This window comes from Musa acuminata, chromosome BXJ1-8 (genome assembly GCF_036884655.1).
Source record: "Musa acuminata AAA Group cultivar baxijiao chromosome BXJ1-8, Cavendish_Baxijiao_AAA, whole genome shotgun sequence".
Lineage (NCBI taxonomy): Eukaryota > Viridiplantae > Streptophyta > Magnoliopsida > Zingiberales > Musaceae > Musa > Musa acuminata.
Window position 1 is genome coordinate 46001563 of NC_088334.1, and position 22252 is coordinate 46023814.

Consider the following 22252-nt stretch of genomic DNA (forward strand, 5'->3'; position numbering starts at 1 on the left):
GAGCGGACTCATCTTGCATGGTGCCAAAGACGAAGGGAGCTTTGGGGCACATGCACCTTATCTCGGAGGAGCATTCGATGGAGGAACTAAGGCGACTCAATTTGCGGAGGCGAAGTTGGGTACAGAAGGCCTTAGCACGGGGCAAGAGGACGCAGAGGCGGGTACTCTTGAAGAATATGCCACAGTGTTGCCATTCGAGTTGCTATGAAGGAAGCGGTGCGCAGTGGAGATTGTGCTGGTAGGGGCAGAGGCCCAGGATCCAGACAATGGTGCACAAATTACATTGAAGTCGGTGGACTTCGGGAGCTACTAGGCGACGGACTGTCCTAGAGCAGTGCTTCATCTAGGTGTGACCCAAGAGTGGGTGGATGAAGGTCGATTGCCAAAGGAGCGAACAAAATCGAAGGTGGAGGAGACCCTGCGATGTATTGGCAGAGGCCACACATGGAGGGTTCACAATTCGAGTTTATTCCACAAGGATCAGAATGCAATGGAGATGTCACCAGGAGGCGACATGGTGCAGCGGATCGTGGTGGAACAGTTCGTGGCAATGCGACACACACGACATAGTCCCGTGAGGGATGAGATCATATGGAGGTATGATCGGGAGCTACTGGGAGCTCCGCTTTGGTGAACAACACGACGGCAAGAAGGGCTATGGATTCAAGGAGTGAAGGCCATGGTACTGCAGAGGCGGGTCTTCCGGGCGTGCACCGAATTTTGCATCGGATGAAAACCTTGGTCATCAGCATATGGGGGCTGGGTTCCACCAAGGAAAAAGTTTGAATGCAAGTACCAGTGAGTCCCATGAGAGGGACTTGATCATGCAGAGGTATGATCGAAGCAGCTGGAGAGTTGGACTGCTCCAGAGCTCATATTCGCTTAAGGGAGCCCGACAAGTCAGAGGACAAGGTCGAGTAAGCGAACGTTGCTACCAAGGAAGCTAAGGAGAACAGAATCGGTGCAAACCTTACAATGTGATGGCAGAGGCCATGCATGGGAGTTGCAGTCTGTCTTTCCATCGACCAAACAGACTGCTTGGAGAACACAGAGGTGTTGAAGCAGGAAGTCGAAAGGGGCGAGGAAGCGACGACGAGTCCAGAGGGACTTAGCTACCCAAAATCAAGCATCAGTTAGAATGGAGGTGGACTCAGAGGAGTGCCACGGAGACATCTCTACTGATTGTGAAGGAAAGGGATACAGAGGCGAGGCGACGGATAGTAGGGCCATGGGCATGGCAGCGCCATGGTACCGCAGAGGCGGGACTTCCGTGCAAGTCATTGATCCCTTGCTCTCACAGAGGGAGAGCGCTTGGTCGTGAAAGGGGCCGAGGAGGTGGAGCATGCAGAGGCAATCTCCAAGTACCGAGACAAGGCTGAAGGGCAGAGGCCAAGAAACTTCGTAAGACCGGTGTCAACAAAGTTTCTCATCAAGATAGCCGTAAGTGAAGGACTTCGGGTCATGCAAGAGTGCACGACCAAGGAACGAAGCAGGCAGTACGCGGTGCTGTACCTTTGCTACTCAGTGGAGTAGGCGGCAGTGTTGATGGAGAAGACGGTACAATCCCAGAGGCGACCTCATCTATCAGAGAATTACTCCAAGTTGGGGTGAAAACTTCCTGCATTCCAGAAGTTCAATGGCATTGAGAAGGTGAATCACAGTAACTAACTCAACGCAAGGAGTGCAAACACTTCAAGTGCTTCAGAAGTGTGAGCAAAGAGCAGGCGAAGGCCAGTAACCAGCTCGATGCATGAAGTACAACCTCGAGGAGGCGGGCGAAGTCAAGTAACCTTTGCCTTCTCAACTCTTAAGAGAATGGGCGAAACCGAGTACCCCAGTTCTCTTATCTATCCAGCAGAGGAGCTCTGCACAAGTTCAAAGACCCTTCGAAGATAATGGAAGACAATAGTTGTCAAAATCCTCACCAACGGTGATCAGTGCTACTGAGAGTAGATTGTCCGCTTCATTTCCCAACGAAATGCCAATCGAAAGCGGAAGTGATGCGAACCTACTTGGATGTGACAACTAACTGAAAGAAGAGTCAATGAGCAGATTTTGTGGAGGAAGGACCCAAAACTTCAGAAGTTTGCGAGGCGATGCTCGTTAAAGCTCCAACAAGCATCCACCCAGTTCAAGCAGCATGTGGAAATTTTGAGAAACTGGCGCAGTAAGAATGGTCTTTTCCTTCATTTGGTGGATCCGCAGGAATCAACGAGGATCAACACAACTCAGCCAACCCCACACCAGAGTCAGAGTCATTGGTGAGTTGAAGCAACATGGCGGATCAAAGTTCGACTACTCAAAAACAGCAGCGGAGAGCAGTTGGGAGCCAGGAGGCGCATTGCAGCTGGAGCAGAAGATTGAAGACTCAGCAAAGGCGAAGAGTTGCAGTGTTCACAAAGGCTTCGACGAGGACGTCGAAGGGATAAGTGGGGGAGAATGTAACGGACAAACTTCTAAACAAGATGTTGGAGGTAATGCTTATGTCTGTCCGTTGTCTTTTGGCATGTTCATGCCTTGTAAAGAATGTAAAGGGGCGGCCGAAGGCTTAATAGTCCCATTTTAGTTGGGTTGGTGGCCTCTTTAGGCTTGTAAATAAAGGTTGTGTCATGTGGACACGTTCGAGAGCTTTTCGATCTGTAATGGACCATTTTACCCTTTGTTGTGCAACTATTCAGAGCTTGTAAAGTCTGTTTGTAATTTGCATTGTCTATGAAGTGTTTTTCGGACATGTTTGCTTGTGGATCCCGATTGAGGCGTTCTCTTTAACCCGTTCTCTCTTTTGTTGGTCCTAAGGGACAATGGGAGGCTTCGGGGAGGCTGACCTTTGCGGACGGACGTGCGAGGGTGCCGCACGCCTTAGACAAAACCAGCTAAGGTCGTGACACCATGGGACCATACAGCAGGTAAGAAATATTGTGTCTCACATGTGTTCTTCCTCTACACTTGCACCATTTAATGGCCACATCTCACAATTTGTTTTATTGTATGTAATGCATTTAAAGCCACACGCAAGAAAACCAGTGGAATTCAAGCTACTTACTTGCACTCAACCTTCTCATTGTAATTGTGAGGGCATGAAGGGGATGTAGATTGGCTCAATCATGTGTCCTGTCATCTTTTCTCCTTGAAGAACCTGTTTATATCAGTCACTGACTTCTCCTAGCAGAAGCAATGGAGATCTACTCCTTTAGACAGAGTCAAAGTTACTATAACTATATGTTGGGATTGGGAAAATTTTGTACTACCTTGTGGCTCTTGGAAACAGTGGGGTAGCAGGCCTGTGCTTGCACAATTTACCCACTTGATGTGACAAATCAGAGAGAAAGGCCCCCACCTGTAAGAAAAAGAGAAGGTAAGTTAAGCTCATGGCTGTTTGTTTTAGGGTGTTGGGAAATCATACCTTGGTGATTGCCAGGACTGTGGTGTTGGAATGATATGTAATTATTATGCCTATGACTTGTGCCTTTGACTGATGGGTAATGTGGTACTAAAGAGTGTAGGCAGATTCCATTATTATGATGGCTAGGACAGACTCTGTACCTTTGGACAGCCACCTCATTGTGTGCAGGCCTCAAGTGAGACCCAGTACAGCCCCTCCAGTAAAGATTAGGTCTTGTCTGATATGAAACATATCCATTGTGCATTTAAATTCCCAAATTATAGCATTTGTAACAAGAATAATTACTTTCTAATTACTTTTTAAAAACTAAAAATGCACTAGTAAGTAATGCCTAACACAGAAGATTCCTGGCACAGAAAACTGGTTAGCAACTCAGGCAAAGTGTCACTGCATTAAAAGAAAGAAATATTCTTCTTTTTTCCTTTTCAAAATCAATCGACTATTTTCAGCAACTTTGTTGACCTCCTCATTGATGGACAAAATGCATGTATCTAAGTACATTAAATGTACAGCTTTCTGATTCCCTTTTTATGTGTTTGTTTCTCTTTCTGTTTTGGGTAATTATCATGATTTACCACATTATTTTTTTTATTTTATGTCAAACATTTATTGGGATGTAATGAAATATGCAGAAGTGCATCTTCCTAGAATAAGACTGAGAATGTCAGAATTGCACATGAGAGAAGAGGGAAAGGTGGAAAAAATTTTACTTAAAGACACAAAAGGATAATAAAGAGGAATTAGCTCCATCAAGGAATCCATTAATCCAACCTCAAAAGACCATCCTGCCAGTAAAAGAGTGTCAAAAAAGTAGATGTAAACACTGCAAAAATGCAACAGATACTCTGTAAAGATTGTCAAAAAGTTTGGTGTACATATTACATATTACAAAAACAACCCCATAATGTTGATCTGCTAGATGTACATATTACAAGAATGTAACAAATATTCTGCTTGTCCTTTTCATAGTTTTTATTTATGTTGTCATTTTTTTTCCCTGCCCTTGTCCTAATTGCTTTGGATCATGAAATAGCACACTCCCAATGGAACATGATCTATAAAATGTCAAAATCTGTCAACATTCCAGAAACATCCAAGTGACCCATATTTCTACATTGCATGCATATTATACTTAAATTTGTTGTTGGTTTGTTCATTTTTAATATATTTAAAATTCTATTATACTCATGCAAAACTAGAACCAGAGGTTTCCAAAGTAAAGAATAACTAATCAAGGTTAAAAATGTTGATCAATATTGGTTTCAAATCTTGTCGAACCAATACGATACAAATATATTAAGCGAGTGTTCTGACATAGCTGAAAATCTTGATCAAGTAAATTATGAAGTATTACAAAGAGAAGCCAAAGTACTTGCAGAAATAATTTTGCTTGGCAATAGCAGCATAGACAGCACATACAAAATGAAACAAAAAACACATTTTGCCAACAAAAGCCAATGCCAACATGGTCATTCTCCATTATCAAAAGAAGCAAAAAGTTTGCAGAAAAAAATTTGCTCACTAGTAGCAGCATAGACAACACAGGCAAATGGGACACAAAACACACTTTTGACACGAAGAGCCAACACTAACAGTCATTCTATATTACAAAGAAAAGCAAAAAAATTTGCAGAAATAACTTTGCTCAGTAATTGCAGCTTGGACAATTGCAGAAGACACTTTTGCAAAGGAGAGTCAATGCCAACACAGTCATTCTCCATACAGAAGCCTACACAACCTTACTATTCCTACCAATAAAGAGCAGAATAGCAACAAAACCTTATCAAAGGATAAGGAATTTATCCCATGGCACATTTCTGGTCCAAGAACGGGTGGTTGTTTCATCAAGATTAGGGTCTGTCAGAAGTGAACTTAAGGGATAGCAGCACATATAATGTATCATCATGCACCAATGAGATTAGAAACTTAATAATCAGAGTCAATACACATTTTAAATGGTAATATTATTTACCAAGATATTGATATAATTACCTCACATCTGTGACTGCTGTATGATGACAACAACATGTACAAGAATCAGATTTGGATCAAATCAGATTTAGATGTGTAGCCAAGCATCTGATTCAGCTAGGAGACAATGTAGAAATATTGAGAAGAAAAAATAGGTGTGACTAGTATCATATTATGAGAATGTGAAATACAAGTTCTTTAAAAGACTTAATATCACAAAAAGATTCACGCATCTTATACTGTTATGTCGATTGAGATTGTAACTGCATGATTAAAGAGTTAGATAACTCACAGTAAGAATCCATGTAACACCATAACCAACCCAATCTATCCTAGCCCAACTCCCAGATCCAATGTAAACAGGCAGGACTCTGAAAGAAAACAAATAGGGGTACTTTTATAGCTTCTTTGTTGTTCTGATAGATTGCTCAAGACCGTCCCAACCTAAAAGTCTCCATGCAGATTTAAGTTCTGTGACACTACGAAACATGTATTTCAGAAGGACATTTAGCAAGGGAGATCCTTATTTAGACAGGCCATAGATTACTGCACTATGTTTTCAACACTTGGATTTATAATTTTGAAGATATATAGTCTGCTCTCTTGACTGCTACCTGAATATTCTGAGTGGTATTCTTCGGCAGCACAAGCCTTTCAGTTTACAATTCAATAGCAGCTCAATATGTAAACTAACAAATCAACCTAGTTTCCCAGTTCATAAACAGGTTGCAGATTTTAGTTATGAAATTATTGATGTGATTACAGAATATGAACTCAGGCAAGTAGGTGGAATTTAAAGCACCTGTAACGACCAGCACAAACAATCAAAAGAACCTTAGTTAAACTGATGTATAAAATCAGTAACAATTGGGAACAAGCCTACAATGTATAGTCACATGCAGTTTCCAGGACTGCAACATCACTGAATTTGAACAACAGTTTTCAATATAAATCCAGAATTGATGAGGTGCACGTGCAAACAGTATGTTACCATTTCACCTTACATCAGATTACAGATCCAGTTGCTTATATGCTTCTCGTGAGTTTCAAGATAGAATTAAGGTGATGGCTTCGGTTGCTACCCTTAGGGGATTCTGTACTTCAGTTGCAGAGAACCAAATAGCTTCATACAAAATACTGATATCCAGTTCCGAAGAAACCTAATCTCTGAGAAAGGAGCAAGAATTATGTGTAAGCTAGTGTAAATCCTTTGGGTTTCTTTTATGGGAAAAATTATGATCTAACAAGATTCTACAATCACTAATTGTTTCAGATACAAATAACTTGTTAGCAACACAGCCAATGAAAAAAAAACTTCCTTTACAAAAATGGGTAAACTGCTTGCACAAATGAACTTCAATGGTAACTTGAGCAAGAAACGCTTACAATATTTACTTGCAACTCGTAGTGAGAGTTACTTTGAAGTTCTGAAGTTTGCCAGACTCGAAAGTACATCTGCAATAGCTCCTTCATTCTTATGCTTATTTGTCTGAAAATATATAAAACAAAAAATTTTCATGTGACATGTTCAAGGGATCTGACGGTTTAAAAGGAGTAACTCCTCGAAAGTAAAACCATGACAAACATACAACTAAATAAAAAAGCGCTAAGCGCTCGCCTAGGTGCCCACCAAAGCGAAGCAAGGCGCTCCCGAGTATTATAATTAAAATCATATACAACTAAATAAAAATATGCTAAGCATGTTTATGAAGACTTGTCTTAAAATTAAACTGCTTTGTACACTTGTCATTAATTCTAAAACCTAATATATAATTTTAAAACAACAAAGATTAGAGATTTAACAATCTATTATTAACAGTATATTATTTAATGTTAACAATAGTTAGAGAGGAGAAGAAAACCATTAATAGTAGCAGAGGGGGGAGAAAAAAACAAGCTAGAGAAAAGTGTCACCAATAGTTGACAGTAGGGAAGGAGAAGACAGCGGTGACAGAGGAAGCTGTGGACGACAGTAGTAGCGGTGGAGGAAGCTGCTGATAATAGTTGCAGCAGCGGAGGAAGCTACTGATGATAGCTGCGACAGCAGCGGAAGCTGTGGACAGCAGCGACGAAAGCTACGGACGACAACGTCGTGGATAAAGGAAGCTTCCGAAGTATATGTCAGTCGTGGAGGAAGCTGCGATCCTCTCCCTCGATGGTAGGAATTGCCAACGGCGGTGGAAGGAAGCTATGGACGAAGGCTAAGCAGTCAGATCTGTTTGTCAGCAACAGAGGAGGCCTCGGTCTACTGCGTCTGCAGCGGAGGCAACGGCAAAAAGTGTTGGCGACGGAGGCACGAGCGCTCTCTAGGGTTGATTGGTCGAGGTCACACGGGCGTGCGAGGTGGCTTTTGCAGGTAAGAAAGTGGTTAGTTGATTCAATCGAACCAAATAACCACTATTGAATCAAACTAGACTTAAAAAGTCTAGTTCGATTCAACTATTTGAACCGAGCGCTCGCCTAAGTCATCCAACGCTTGGGTTCGGGCAAGCACCCAAGCGGCGCCTCATTGAAGCGCGCTGCTGGTGCATTGTTGAGGAGCTTGGGCCTCGGCTCGCCCAAGCGCCGAGGCGAGCTCCCAAGCGCCCATTTAAATCACTGGTAAGTGGCAAAGGCATAATTTGATCCCAAGATCTTGCTATCAACAATCAAGGTCAGTACTTCTAGCTAAGCTAGTTGACAACTTCTATATATGCCTTTTTGATCATGTGGAATGTGAAGGATATGTATATACTAAATTACCCATGCAACTTCCAAAACCAACTAATTCCTTTTTCCACAAGCAAAGAATAAAAGTTTCACTGTGCAGCAGAAGCTTCAATCATATTTTGTAACATAATATGTTCTTAGAATTCTTATCAAGCATCATGGCTAAATAAACATATATCTATGTTTAGTAGCAACATTAATCTTAGAAAAAACAAAACCATCGATATGATAATCTTAAAAGAAATTCCAATTTACATTAAAAAGACAGATCTGACCTTTAAGGAAGGTATTAGCGCATAAACTTCATCAAGGGTCTCAGGATCAACATTTCCAATCATGCATATCTGTATCAAAATTGAAAAGAAAACCTCAGAGGGCATGACACTGGGTCAAAAAAGGAGGAGAAGAAGAAGGACAAAGAACATTATAGTTGAGCTCCAAACCTCGCCATCAGTAACCCCATTCTGTTTCAAAGTCCTAGAACTGAAGTTAATGGCCAAACAGGCAGTTTGTTCAGTTGGGCAAGTGACAAAGTACACAACATAACTTACTAAAGCAAGTTCAACCAAAGGATACTCTAAAACTTGTCTCACGGACTGAACATTCGTGTAGTGAGCATTGATTTTGGCATACTGCAAAGCTTTGCTAAATGACCTGAAAGAAAAAAACTGATATTTAAAAAGTTCTTTACCAGTAAGAAAAATTAGGAAGGACGATGCCTGAAGAAGAAAGTTAAAATCTAATTCCTAGACCATTACTCAGGCATTTTTATCTTTGGATCATCTGATAAAACAGTCATGTGTCCCTGGATTTCTTGTAAAACTTCTGCTGCTTCGCAATCCATCAACAATCTAGCCCCCTTTGGAAGTTCTGCAAGTCAATCAACAAATAATCTATATTTCTAGAAGTGTCTAGCTGGGAATAGATGTTTAGAATATCAACAGTAATGACAAAGTTCCAACTTAAAATAAACTATCAGCATATGATTAAGTCTGATGTTCAAACAGAAAAAAAAAAAAGGTTATTATATATCTCTTTTGCCTGATTGATTCAAAATCTTTTTCTAGTCCAATATTGATAAGTTGGATTTGTGGAACCAAAAACTCCAAATTAAGCTTACAAGCATCATTATGTTTTACATCATCAAAAATATATACTAGGTGCATTTATGAAGCAAGGTTACTTCGACACCTACATAACTAATCAGCTTTGGATAATGCCCTATAATGCTTAGTAGGACATAATCTGATTCCATAAATAGAATGTCAACTTCACATTAAAAAAAATATTCATGATAGCATATGTTTTGAAGCCAAAGGGAATAATGTAAATCAATTTACCAGTCATGGCATAATATAATGACAACTATGGATGGTAAAACAAACCTAGTATTTTTCTTAATTAAATCATTTTAGTTTCTACTTTAAAAAAGTGAGTTATATATATGTACAAAAAAAACCTCAATATGAAGGAAGATATGAATATACACTGTGGATTGTTCATGGTTTCCTTCACAATATATGTATGTGTACGTATAAAACAAGCCTTGACAAGAAAGGAGGCTACATACATGCTTGTAGATAACAAGCCTCGATATGAATTGTGATGGATCCCTTCCTAAGGTTCTCTTCGACAGACACCTTATAGTTCAGGATTGTGGTAAAAAGAACATAGAGCTGACAATTAGGAAAAAACAATAGCACCTGACCAAATAAGGTTGGGAGTCTGATTGGACCTTGGTTCTATGGTGGCTTAAAATAGAAGATATGGAAAGCACAGAGTATAGGTAAACATGATGTCTAATAACTCCTAAAGTTCCCAATAGCTAGCAGAAATCAAACACACTAAAAGCATTAAAAAAAAGACATAAGAACTGAAAAAGATAGAACAATTTTGCTGATAACAAGAACCAACCTAGTTCAAGTTTCAATTCCACTTCTGTAACCAGGGGCTTTATTGGTGTTGCTTCTGGTATACTACCCTTTCCACCAGCCTTTCCTACACTAAAACCTTTTCCTCCTTTTCCCAAGTCTCCTGCAAAGTTAAACATGACAAAGAACTTATTTTCACCTGAAATTGTTCAAGGAAAGTAGAACAACACCTCCTGAGATTTTGTCAATATGTGACATGAAAATTTATATAAATAACCAAAGAGGTGCAAAGGCAAACCTTTAGCAGTTGGTGTATCAAACGATGTCTTCCCACTTGATTTCAGACTTCCAAAGGAGACTTTCTTCTTACCGGATTTCTGTTCAGCTGATGATTTTTCATTTGCATTTAAAGAAGTTGGAACTTTTTCTTCAACAAAACCTAAGAATTAATGGCCAAAAGTGAGCAGCAAATAGTTTTAAGTATACATATACATTGGTCAATGCTATTTGGAAAATTTCCTACTCCTCACTCGGTCGACACAATCTGAGGCACATTACTCATAACCAAAGAGCAAAAACTTTTACAGTTTACATTTTGCCTTGCCTTCTGTTATTTGGCAAACATTCATACAACTTATTTTATCCAAATTGCCACAAGTTGCAACACAAATCAGGCCTATTAATTGAATGAACACTGCTCAGGATGTTTACCCATAAAGCAGATAACGAAATCAGGACATGTACCCAGTGCTGATCAACAAACTAGGAGGCACCAACTTGGTAAGTGTGATGTGAAAACAACAAAGATGGATTACTAGGAACACATCCAACATCACATAATTTTAGTTTCAACTTCCAGCTATAAAATCAGTGGTTAAGTAAATTTATAAATACTTTAACCCAACTGGTTTGCACAAATCTCTCATTTCGGACCATAAAGTATTAATTAGAACCAAGAGGATTTCAATTCCGATGATAGTCTATTCTCCCTTTCCCAATGACGTGGAGATGGTCAAAACCAGAATGTTGTAAGATATATGGCCCTATCAGCACATGCAAGCACATTGCTATGCTGGACATTTAAGATACTGAATAGTTGATTAAAAAATAGCAAATGCATTTTGCACTAAACAAAGAAAAACTTTATATATAAATGCTGTTAATTTCCTTTTATTGGATGTGTCATTTTTTGATATCCAAGAAATGATAAAATGACATCAAAACTATGAACTGTCACGGACAAAACTATAAACAGGGGGTTTAATGTAATGCTCATGTATGTCCGTGTCTTTTGGTTTGTTCACGCTTTGCGCAACATGTAGCGGGACGATCGAAGGCTTAACAACCCTATTTTAGTTGGGTTTGGTAGTCGTTTTAGGCTTGTAAATAAATGTTATGTCATGTGAACATTTGTGAGAGATCTCGGTCTATAATGGATCATTTTGGATCCTTTGTTGTGCGATCGTTCAGAGCTTGTGAAGTCTGTTTGTAATTTGCATTGGTTATGGAGTATTTTCTTGAATGTTTGCTTGTGAATCTCGAGTGAGGCGCTTTCTCTAACTTGTTTTCTTTTTGTAGGTCCTAAGGGACCATGGGAGGTTTCGAGGGGACTGACCTTTGCGGACGGACACGCAAAGGTGCTGCACGACTTAGGCAAAACCAGTTAAGTTCGTGACAGAACGGAAACTTCATCCATCAAATTAGCCCTTCGAAAGGACTAGAGGCAACAGCTTGACGTGTACCTTTAGCTGCAAGGCCCTCATCTTGCTGTTGAGAACAGGAAATTTTCATCCCATTTACTATCGCAACTAACAAACAACATTTGTATTTATCCTAGTTAGAGAAAATCTACATAAAAAATGAAAACTAGAGGACTGGAAAAAGCAAAAAAAAAAGTCATCAACCTTCAAGCTCAGAGTCCGAGGAGTCAATTTCAATATGTGTTGACTCGTCCATAGCACCACTGTTATTTCCTTTGAGTGATCCTGCATGCAAAAGGTTGCTTTAGAAAGTGTCCAAGCACAAGAAGCTCATCTCAATCAAGGCCGAGTCCAAGTTAATGAATATTCTCACAGGTCAAGGATCATAGTACAATTCCAAGTAGAAGGTAGTCATATACGTACAAAGGATCTTCCAGTAAGAGAAACTACACAATACATAATCACGTCATGATAGATTTCATATTAAGGAATTGACCAAAGCATACAGTGACAAGGGCCACAAGGAGGAAGGGGTGTGCATATCTGTACTCCAGACTGTTATTATGCTGGAAAATTTTACTTTTTCTTTAAGAAATATAACAGCACAAAAAGCCAAAGGAAGATTCTTGCAAGGCTACCTTCTCAAGATGACAAGGAATACATTGACTTCTCAGTTAAAGTGGTTTCATTACAGAGATAATAGTTTAATTATATAGAGAAATAAGTAAAACAATTGTATCATTTCATCAAGAAGACAATGGAACATCAACCCATTATTTAGCTAACAGTGGCTATCAACTTACAAATAACAAGGTACTAACACTGAAGAATGCAGACAGGAAGTAAGCTAGCTTATGAGATAGAACAAATCATAGAGATAAAGCACAAGGTTTAATAGTTCTCGACGACCAACCACTGGACGAAAAGGAAATAATAGACTTAGGTTTAATAGTTCTTCCAACATAACCTGATTCGGAAGCAAGCATACGTAAAAATCGGATCGGATTGCTTCAATCTTGCTTCAAAATATGACCAAGAAAAGCACGAAAAGGAAAATGTCCGACCTTGCTTCAAAGGCGCAGCAGCCTTCCCTCTCGGGAAAGGAGACCCATTTCCCCCTTTCTCTGCCATCGATGTAGAAAGAGAAAGGGATTCTTCTCCGGCTAAGAAATAGCGCTCGATCTGATCTCGGAGATGAGGGCTCAAACAATGCGGCGAAGGATCCGAATCGAATCGAAGACCGGTGAAGAGCGACTCCTCAAACCGTAGGGCTCACTTCCGCCACCTGCGTCCACCGTGAGATGAGACAGGCGAGGCTTCCAACGATAACAGAGCGATATATATATATATATATATATATATATATATATATATATATATGTATATATATATATATATATATATATATATATATATATATATATATACATATATATATATATACATATATACATATATATATATATATACATATATATATATATATATATACATATATATATATATATACATATATATATATATATATACATATATATATATGTATATACATATATATATATGTATATATATATGTATATATATATATATATACATACATATATATATATACATATATATATACATATATATATATGTATATATATATATATGTATATATGTATATATATATATATATATATATATGTATATATATATATATATATATATATATATATATATGTATATATGTATATATATATGTATATATATATATATGTATATATATATATATGTATGTATATATATGTATATATACATGTATATATATATATATATATATATGTATATATATATATATATGTATATATATATATATGTATATATATATATATGTATATATATATATATACATGTATATATACATATATATATATACATATATATATATATACATATATATATATATACATATATATATATATACATATATATATATATATATACATATATATATATATACGGTTAAAAATAATTAAAAATACATTCATGTAATTTAAGTTTCACAGTGAAATCAGTCAAACTTGTTAAACCAAATCGGTCAACGAGGCAACAGTATTTCTATCATTAAACTAAAAAAATACTATATCAATATTAATTAACTTAAATTCTCGTAAATATTAATTATTAACTTTATTATATGTATTAAATATTCACAAAATATTTCATTCAGATCTTGAACGGAAATTAAGAATATTTTGATATATTTCAAAACAAAAGGATGGCAAATCCTTTTTTTTACATGATAAACAATAATAAAATTCTAATTTTTTCACTTTGTCTTAAATTTAGATGTATATATTTTATAAAAATATTATAATATTAATAATTATTTGTTATGAAGGAATGTTAGTAAAGTCAAATCGTATCATACTATCAACTATCTTTCGTATGTTCAGATTCTCGTAACACGTTTGTTAAAATTAATCTTTGTCATCGTTTATAGGACTCTTTTGTCATCGAAGATAAGCGATGAAGCAGAGGAGGCGTGACTTGTAAATTCATGGAACCGAGGGCAATCGTCGGTTTAACAGAAATAAAAATAAAATAATATTTTTATACGAATATTATGTGAAAATTTTTAAAAATAAAAAATATTATATAAAAGTTTTTTAAAATTTATTTTTTTTCGAAAATTCACCTATAAATCATTCAGTGAAATCATACCAAGCAGTTGTCAGATACCACTGCAGAATTCTCTGCTCTGTGATAAGATTCTTCATGCAACCAACAACTAAAATATAATATATTGGTTGTCACTGCTACAAGTTTATCTTTCAATCACAGTCTATCTGATAAGGACATATTAACTCCTAATCTCCATCTTTTTTGGTTTCTTGTACTTATTTGTAGCTATCTACCTTACATCTTCACCTCATGTGTTATTAATTAGTCTCAAATCTCATCAAACATGCAGTGAAACCACCATAGAAGCATAGATTTCTACTCCCACTAATTTAATCTGCCCTGTAGCAAAATTATCTTCTGCTTAATCAAGATATATGAAGCTCTGAATGTCAAGATGATCAAATTTCAAAAGCAATTATCTCTAACACAAACACATCTCCAAATCTAATTGCCAATGCACACACAGTTGGTAAAATGATGTGCTGCTATTCTGCATGGAGACAAATGGTGCAGTGAACATGAAAAGGAAATCTTTTGACACAATGCACTGAGAGCTTTCTGTCTTGACTTGAACTGCAGGGGAGAAAGCATTCATCACAGGAAAAGAGCCCTGCAACTCTCACTGTCACTGGAAGAAGCTGTGACTTTGCAGGTGCATGGCCACCAAATCACCACCATTCATGGTGCTTTAAGAGCCACATGGATGAAGATCTGAAGCACCTGACCTCAGGATCATGAGCCATTATGAAGAGGGAGAGGGGAATTAGGTCAGACCATTGGTTGGCATGCTTGCTTCCACAGAAGAACATGCCTTTTTGCTGGACTCTTCCATGATCACCATGACCTTTTCCTTCACTTCATTTGTATTGAGGCATCGAGCTGAAGAATGTTGTGTGGCTCAACTGGCAATAAGCATCCCTTGCAAATTAATGTACATAGTAAAGAGAGTTGAGTTTTTTGTTTTGCTACTTAAGTGATTAGATTCCAAGTTATATATTAACATTCTTTTGATCTCAATACCATTTAATATTGAATGATTTATATGTCAGATATTAAAATATTTTGTTTTTATAATATTAATTAATATATAGTCTGATAGGAGGACTAATTATATATTACCTCATCCAGTTAGTTATTTTTAACATCTCGATCTGTACACTTAAAAAAAATTATATTGACATCATTATAATTACAAAAGTAAAATATCTAAATATATTTATCATAAATATAATGTTTATATAGTTATAATGTTAGGATAAATAGGTTTAAATATTTTATTTTTATAATTATAAGAATATAAATATAATTTTTAAGATATAAAAAATAAATAACTAAAAAAAATATATATAATTAGCATCACATAGGATGATCAAAATCTGGAAAGGTGGAGCCCTTGCAATTTAAGGTGGAGTCACATGAATCTTAACCCAAAGCAATGTGGTTGAGTCAACCACAAAAAAAGAAAAGCTTCGAGATTAAGGCTGTGTGCATAGAAGCCAACAAAAGGAGCTCATTTACCTCTTGCGACTGCCCCCACAGTGAACTGTGAATGCTATGCCACTTTGCCTCTCTTTTACCTCCCACTATAAATACCTTCGCTTTCTGTTCCGCCTCCTGTGGTGTCTCCCTGCCCTGCTTGCCCTTTTCCGCCGGCTGATCCTGGATTGCCCTGGGCCATCGAGATCTCGCCGGGATCCGTGTCGCCGACGACCCGAACCTGGCCGGAAATTGCCGTCGATCTCGCCGGAACCATGGCTTCCGGCAGATTCATGGCCTACTCCCCTTCTCCCTCCACCGCACCGCACTCCCCCCACATCCCTGGCATCCGCTCCGCCACCGGAGCCTTCGCCGAGCAGGAGAAGTAGGCCGCCTCCTTTTCCTCTCAAAATCCCGGCTTTTCTTGGAAAATGGTTGCTCCTGACCTTGTTTGGTCTTCGATCATCTCCTTTTTCTTGTTTCATCGACGATCGATCCATAGCCTCGAACTTCCTCTTTCTTTTGTCCTGATCCTTAAGGGCTCCTCTTATGCGGTTTTTGGACGATCGGATATGTCGCTAACCATCTTCTAGATTTTCTCCACTCTAAAGCTGAGATCTTTCAGATGCCTTTTACATCCTTGTTTGTGGGTTGGATTCTGGATTATTGTCAAATATGATAAATTTTGTTTATTTCCGTGTCCTAATGTCTATTTACTGAGTTCTACAATTATTTGCATTATTTTCCATGATCCTTCGGATGTCCTTTCTTTGCAAGATCTGTTAATTTCGACTAGGATTATAGTGTAGATTTTCAGTTGACGGGTCGTTCTTTTTCTGCATAAAGGAAAGTGTTGAGACTCCCAAGATCGTGACAAAGGGCTAATTGATAATTTGCAGGTATCTCTCAGAGTTACTTGCTGAGCGTCAAAAGCTGAGTCCTTTTGTGCCCGTGCTTCCCCATTGTTATCGTCTACTGAACCAGGGTGAGATTCATAATTTAACTTCAGTAATTTCAGATGCATCAGGATGTTGCTTTTGTTCTTCTTGAGACCTTTCAATCTTCCTTTTCGAAATGCCTTGCTTATTGCTCTTAAGAGGATTTTGTCTGAACATTCTGATGGTGCATTACCTTATGAGTTTGTTTATTCCGTAGTTCTTTGCATTTCTTTTGGCTTCATTGCATGGAAGGACACAACTGACGAGTCTCGTGTGTTAATCTATTACTAAATTCTCCTTCAAGATCAAAATCAACTAATCAGTAACAAGTTATTGTGTGGTGGTAGATGTCACGCACACACAACCTCACTCGCTCATACGTATTCTTACTTCATTTTGCTTTTAGCATCTTTGTCCTTCTTTCATTGCCTGAAAACGCTTTGTCTTCCTGAAAATTTACTTGTCACTAGATCACTTTGCTAGCCTGTTTATAAGTCACTATAATCATTGGCTGTGAGCTGTGACCAAGTTAAGAAAGCCAAGGTTCATTAAGATAACTTAACCAATGCAGAGAATTATTAGAATTGTCTCTTTCAATCATATTAAGTTGTCAATAATCAGTACCTTTTGCAGCAGTAGAACCTCCAATGGGCAGGCCGAAATTACTTTGGGACCTTGGCATGGAAGCATTGAGGTCAGGGATTACTATCATGTTTGACATAAGAGATACTCCCATAGCTTTTTGGACACTGGCCTCCAAATTGATATGAGATGGCATGGAAGCTTAAGATTCCTTTTAGAATAAAAGCTGCAAGCATACTGTCGGTAAAAAAAATCTTGCCATGACTATAATAATTGAAAAAGAGCAGATGATGCCTCTTCTATGCTCAGGTGCTTGGGCATATGTTCTCCCAAGGAGGGCATGAACTTCTCTTGTCCTAACACTACTTTGGGAAGGATGTGTTTTACATTTTTGTGCTGTGTGGTCGAAGATCTGTTGGCAAACATATTTTCTAGAGGTATCTTCCTATTCTTCTAGGTTGTTTGGTTCATTATGTTATGGGTTTGTGATTTTGAATGAGAAAATTTTTGCACTAACTGATTGTTATTATTAGACTGATGATCTTTATTGTAGCAAATAAACATGAGACATTAAACAGTTAACAGATACAAACATCAGTCTAATTGTCTAAATATTTATATCTGAACATGCAAAAACATAATAGTTAAGCATTCATTTTTTATAAAAAAACATGAACTATAGCTGCAAAACAACGATAAAAGAGAAATTATTGAAAACCAGAACTTTTTCACTAAGGGCCATCAAAACTTCTTAAGTTGACTAAAAGCCTAGAAACTTTCTTAAGTTTACTAAAGCCTATGAACTTTTTTTGTAAAGTAGACGATGCCTGCAGATCATCCAATTCTCTAGCTATGTATCTCTAATTCTCAATGGAAGTTCCATACTTCAAAAAGGAAAAAAGCGCCTATGAACTTTCTTAAGTTTACTAAAAGCCCACGGGCATAACTTATGTTATGTTGTTATGATACAAAAATGAATGATCGAAGCATACAAGAAGGCAACCTTAACTATCTACCCTTTGGTCCAATTAATTGAATGACTTTAATCGTCTTAGTTTTTAAGCTCAATAAAAGGTGGAAGTATTAAAAAAAGACCAACTTAATCAACCGTCTGTTCCAACTATTGTGATCATTTCAACGTCTTTGTTTGTAAATCTTGTCATTGTTTTATGGCTTGCATTGGAATAACTTGTACTCGTTTGATGATTCAATTAAGAATTTGTAGCATGTAGCTGACAGTGTTAGTCTGGTTGTATACTGATTGTAAACTAACCATTTGTTTGAGCCATGTCTGTACATTTACTGATTACTAATTTATTAACAAATGCTAACCTATACATTTTATGCTTGAAATTGACATTTTGAAGCAGAGATAATACGTGTTACAATGCTCTTGGGAAATGCATCTCTTTTAGATCAAAGTGGGCTTGAATATGGTAGCCCAATGACTACTGGAGGATTATTTTCAAATGGAGGAGCAAATGATATGAATGGATGGGCATCACCCTTCCAATCTGAAGTATGGATACTAACCATTAACATAATTCCCTTTTTAACTAAATCTGCTGTTTAAAGAAGCATTCTTGATGTTTCATGCTAACTAGAATTGACTTCTTATTTGACTTTTACATCTTGATTTATTTTAACACTTTATTCTAACTTGCTGTTTCCAGTTCTTTGTGTTCTTGAACTAATTTCAGTCTCTATTTCAGAGCTGTATTTATTTATGTTTATTTGGCTGTTACAATCCTGTATGACTACCATAAGTCCATCACATGATGTGTGGACCCTTTTTGTCTTAGGATTGCTAATTCTGGAGGTAGTTAAACTTGTTTGCCTGATGTTGATTTGAATTGTCATTCAATGGTGTTTTGAATTGATCAACAGTCTAATCTCTTCAATAATTATCATGGATTTTATTAATGCATAGTAATTACTCTTGATCGGTGTAGCTTGATCCTCTGGATTCCTCCTGCAAGCCTTGTAGCAAAATATTAGTCTCCAAAATGTGCTTAAGGCTTCTTATTGATTTTGCATAAATGCCATTTCAAACTTGAAAGTCACATAATAAATTAATATTCATTATGGAGAAGCTATTGTCTAAATTTATTTATATTATGCAATATCTTACAGAAATAGATTTTGAAATTTAAATTTGAACTCTTTACCTACTTATTATGTACCGCACTACACTGTTGTCTTTGATCTTCACGCCCATCCAATCTTAAAATCTTTCCACACAAAGGACATATTTTTAATAAACTATGCATCTCCAAATCTGTTATTTCATGTGTATTGTACTTTCTTTCATTTAAACAATTAGATGTAATGTGCAGAGGATGGGACTGGTGCAGCCTTCTTCTGCACATAGTTGGCTTGGCTCTGAAGGTAGCTCCTCAGGTCTTATTGTGAAGAAAACCATCAGGGTTGATATTCCTATAGACAAATTCCCTACCGTAAGTTCTTTCTCTTTGCTCAAGTCTGAGCTTTATTACAACTCAAACCCACAAGGTAGTTCTAGTTTTTTCCTCTTTTTCTCAGTTCAATTTTGTTGGGCGGCTCCTTGGTCCTCGAGGAAACTCCCTAAAGCGAGTGGAGGCAAATACTGATTGTCGTATACTGATTAGAGGGAGAGGAAGCATCAAAGATCCCACCAAGGTAAACCATGGTTACATATTTATGTATCTGATTTTGCAATAATCCATGGTTATGTAGATGTGTATCTGCCTCATCAACTGATCACCACTCCAAGGTTCCAAATATATGGAAAGGAACATTTTATGTATTAAAAAGATAAGTTCCATAGTCAGTTTTGACCTTGATATCATGTTAAATTGTTCTTTTGGATTGTTCGTGTAAATATTATCGTTCAACAAGTTTAGAAGGTATGGTTATATGAGGAGACTGACTGATTCTCTTATCATATCTGATGAATACTACTCAACTGAGTTTTCATAAAAATGCCAAGATTTAACATCCAGAGCTTAGTTGTAAATTTTCATCTTTATACTGTCCCTTTGTTCATGTTCTTTTTCTTGTTTGTGTCATATGAATGAGATGCTACATCATGTTCTGCATCTTATTAACCTGTTCTGGTATCCATTTGAAATTTATGTCTGTTCTTTATTCTTCTCTGCCTGTGCCAATTACCTTGGGCTCAGTATCCTGTTTGGTCAAGACTGTAACCTTGCAACTTGAATTGTCTATATTTGACTGCTACTATTTCGGTGATAATTTCTGTAAGAGAAGGTTATTAGTGGGAAACCAGCATATGGACATTTGAATGTCTTGCTTAGTATGGAATCTACAAATGTATGACTGTTCTGTTTGCGCTACTTGTAGGAGGAGATGATGAGAGGAAAACCAGGATATGAACATTTGAACGAGCCACTTCATATACTTGTAGAGGCTGAACTGCCAGCAGAAATTGTTGACACTCGTCTGATGCAAGCTCGTGAAATCCTTGAAGATTTGTTAAAACCCGTGGTATATTATTTCCCATCCCAAATTTGAGTTTACTTGACATCCTAAGAGTTTTGCATATCCTTTTTCATTTCTCTCTATCATTTCTTTTATTCAGGAGGAGTCACAAGATTTCTTTAAGAAGCAGCAGCTACGAGAGCTTGCCATGATCAATGGCACACTACGCGAGGAAGGGGGGCACATGTCCGGTTCCGTCTCCCCCTTCCACAGTAGTCTCAGTATGAAGAGAGCAAAGACAAGGGAGTAACATGTTTGCCGATTGGTAGGTCCTCTATGTGGGGCCATATTCTACCTGCCTGCGGCAGCTAGTTTATGTTGGGATTGCTTGCCAGCAAGCAATGCATCCCCATCGGAGGCGCTGGCACCAAGGTCGGTTCTAGCTCACTTCGTCGGTGTGTTTTTCTTCAGTTGGTGGGTTTGGTGATAATTATGCAATACCTAATGTGAGAATGTGTCGCTTAGCAAGTTGGGAAACTAGGGTATGTCATTGCATGTGCTTTACTGCCATGCATGAATTAAGGGGAAATCATAGATGAGTACATTGGTTCTGAATAATCTGAGTGTGTCCTCAAAATGCTTTTGTAGTATTCTGTATGCATGGTTTTATCTTATCGAAGACTCTGGTAACGGCAATATATAAATTATTTCGTTAGCTACAAAACCTGATTTAGTTCCAACTTGTCCCATTCTAGATTCTGGTGACATGATCTATTATGGATGCCATAGATCAAGTTTACACCAAGAATCTCTCAGGAGTAGTTTGTTATGCTTAATTGTTGGTGATCCATAATCTGCCTTTGGTATCTGGAGATTATTGTTGTAATCGTATAGTCAGGAATTCTATGAATCTATTGCCATTGAGATGTCCATTGTTTGGCTTTGCCTTTGTCATTAACATTTTATCATCACACCATTGTCCAACAAATGGAATGTGCCTGTGGATGCTACTATAGTTGGATTATTCTTTACATGTTGTTGATTCAAAGATTAACGATTGTGTGTGCTACATTCGGTTCATATTTATCATGGAATGCAATCCAATATTGCTTCTAGCAGTTGGTAGAGATTTTGATTTTATAATAGCAAGATATTGGAATCGAAGTTAAAAGAATTTTTTTTAGGTTGATTCAAATTTATGCTTATATTTAAAAATAAAAAAAATAATATTATTAATATTTTATTCTAACTTATTATGATAATTTTGATTATAATTTTAGGTAAAAATAATGGAAGCATTTTAGAAGGGAAATTCGGTTAATGCAAATAAAAAATTGAGTTTTAAGGGATAAATGCGAATAAAAGAAAATAAAAAAAAACACATTTATGGAATATTAGAAAAAGCACAGAAAGTCCGGCTCGCAAAATAATCAACGGTTCTGATGCATCCACAACGATCAATCTTTTGCTCTGCTAAATCGGACGGCGCAAAAGGAGAGGAAGTGAGCAGTAGTA

General features: G+C 37.3%; 2 protein-coding genes across 7 annotated transcripts; one reads left to right on the forward strand and one right to left on the reverse strand.

Annotated features, from left to right (window-relative positions):
* Window positions 1-6184: 6184 nt before the first annotated feature.
* On the reverse strand, window positions 6185-12972 carry LOC103996368 (DNA-directed RNA polymerases IV and V subunit 4). Of its 2 annotated transcripts, none has more exons than XM_009417284.3 (10): window positions 12719-12972; window positions 11859-11939; window positions 10253-10393; window positions 9998-10117; window positions 8842-8953; window positions 8660-8737; window positions 8527-8560; window positions 8359-8427; window positions 6761-6863; window positions 6185-6541 (listed from the first exon to the last, which is right to left on the reverse strand). In XM_009417284.3, exons 1-9 carry the CDS (start codon window positions 12783-12785, stop codon window positions 6789-6791), a joined length of 777 nt encoding a protein of 258 aa, XP_009415559.2. In that variant the 5' UTR covers window positions 12786-12972; the 3' UTR covers window positions 6185-6541; window positions 6761-6788. The 2 variants fall into 2 exon arrangements, with proteins under 2 accessions (XP_009415559.2, XP_064936273.1); XM_065080201.1 differs by having other exon boundaries at window positions 8527-8566.
* Window positions 12973-15922: 2950 nt separating this feature from the next.
* LOC135585296 (KH domain-containing protein At5g56140-like) lies at window positions 15923-21461 on the forward strand. 5 transcript variants are annotated; one of them, XM_065080204.1, is made up of 8 exons: window positions 16147-16182; window positions 16697-16782; window positions 17369-17754; window positions 18685-18836; window positions 19654-19773; window positions 19859-19975; window positions 20660-20803; window positions 20898-21461. In XM_065080204.1, exons 3-8 carry the CDS (start codon window positions 17619-17621, stop codon window positions 21045-21047), a joined length of 819 nt encoding a protein of 272 aa, XP_064936276.1. In that variant the 5' UTR covers window positions 16147-16182; window positions 16697-16782; window positions 17369-17618; the 3' UTR covers window positions 21048-21461. The 5 variants fall into 5 exon arrangements, with proteins under 5 accessions (XP_064936274.1, XP_064936275.1, XP_064936276.1 ...); XM_065080206.1 differs by having other exon boundaries at window positions 18688-18836; XM_065080202.1 differs by lacking the exon at window positions 17369-17754 and having other exon boundaries at window positions 15923-16182.
* Window positions 21462-22252: the final 791 nt, after the last annotated feature.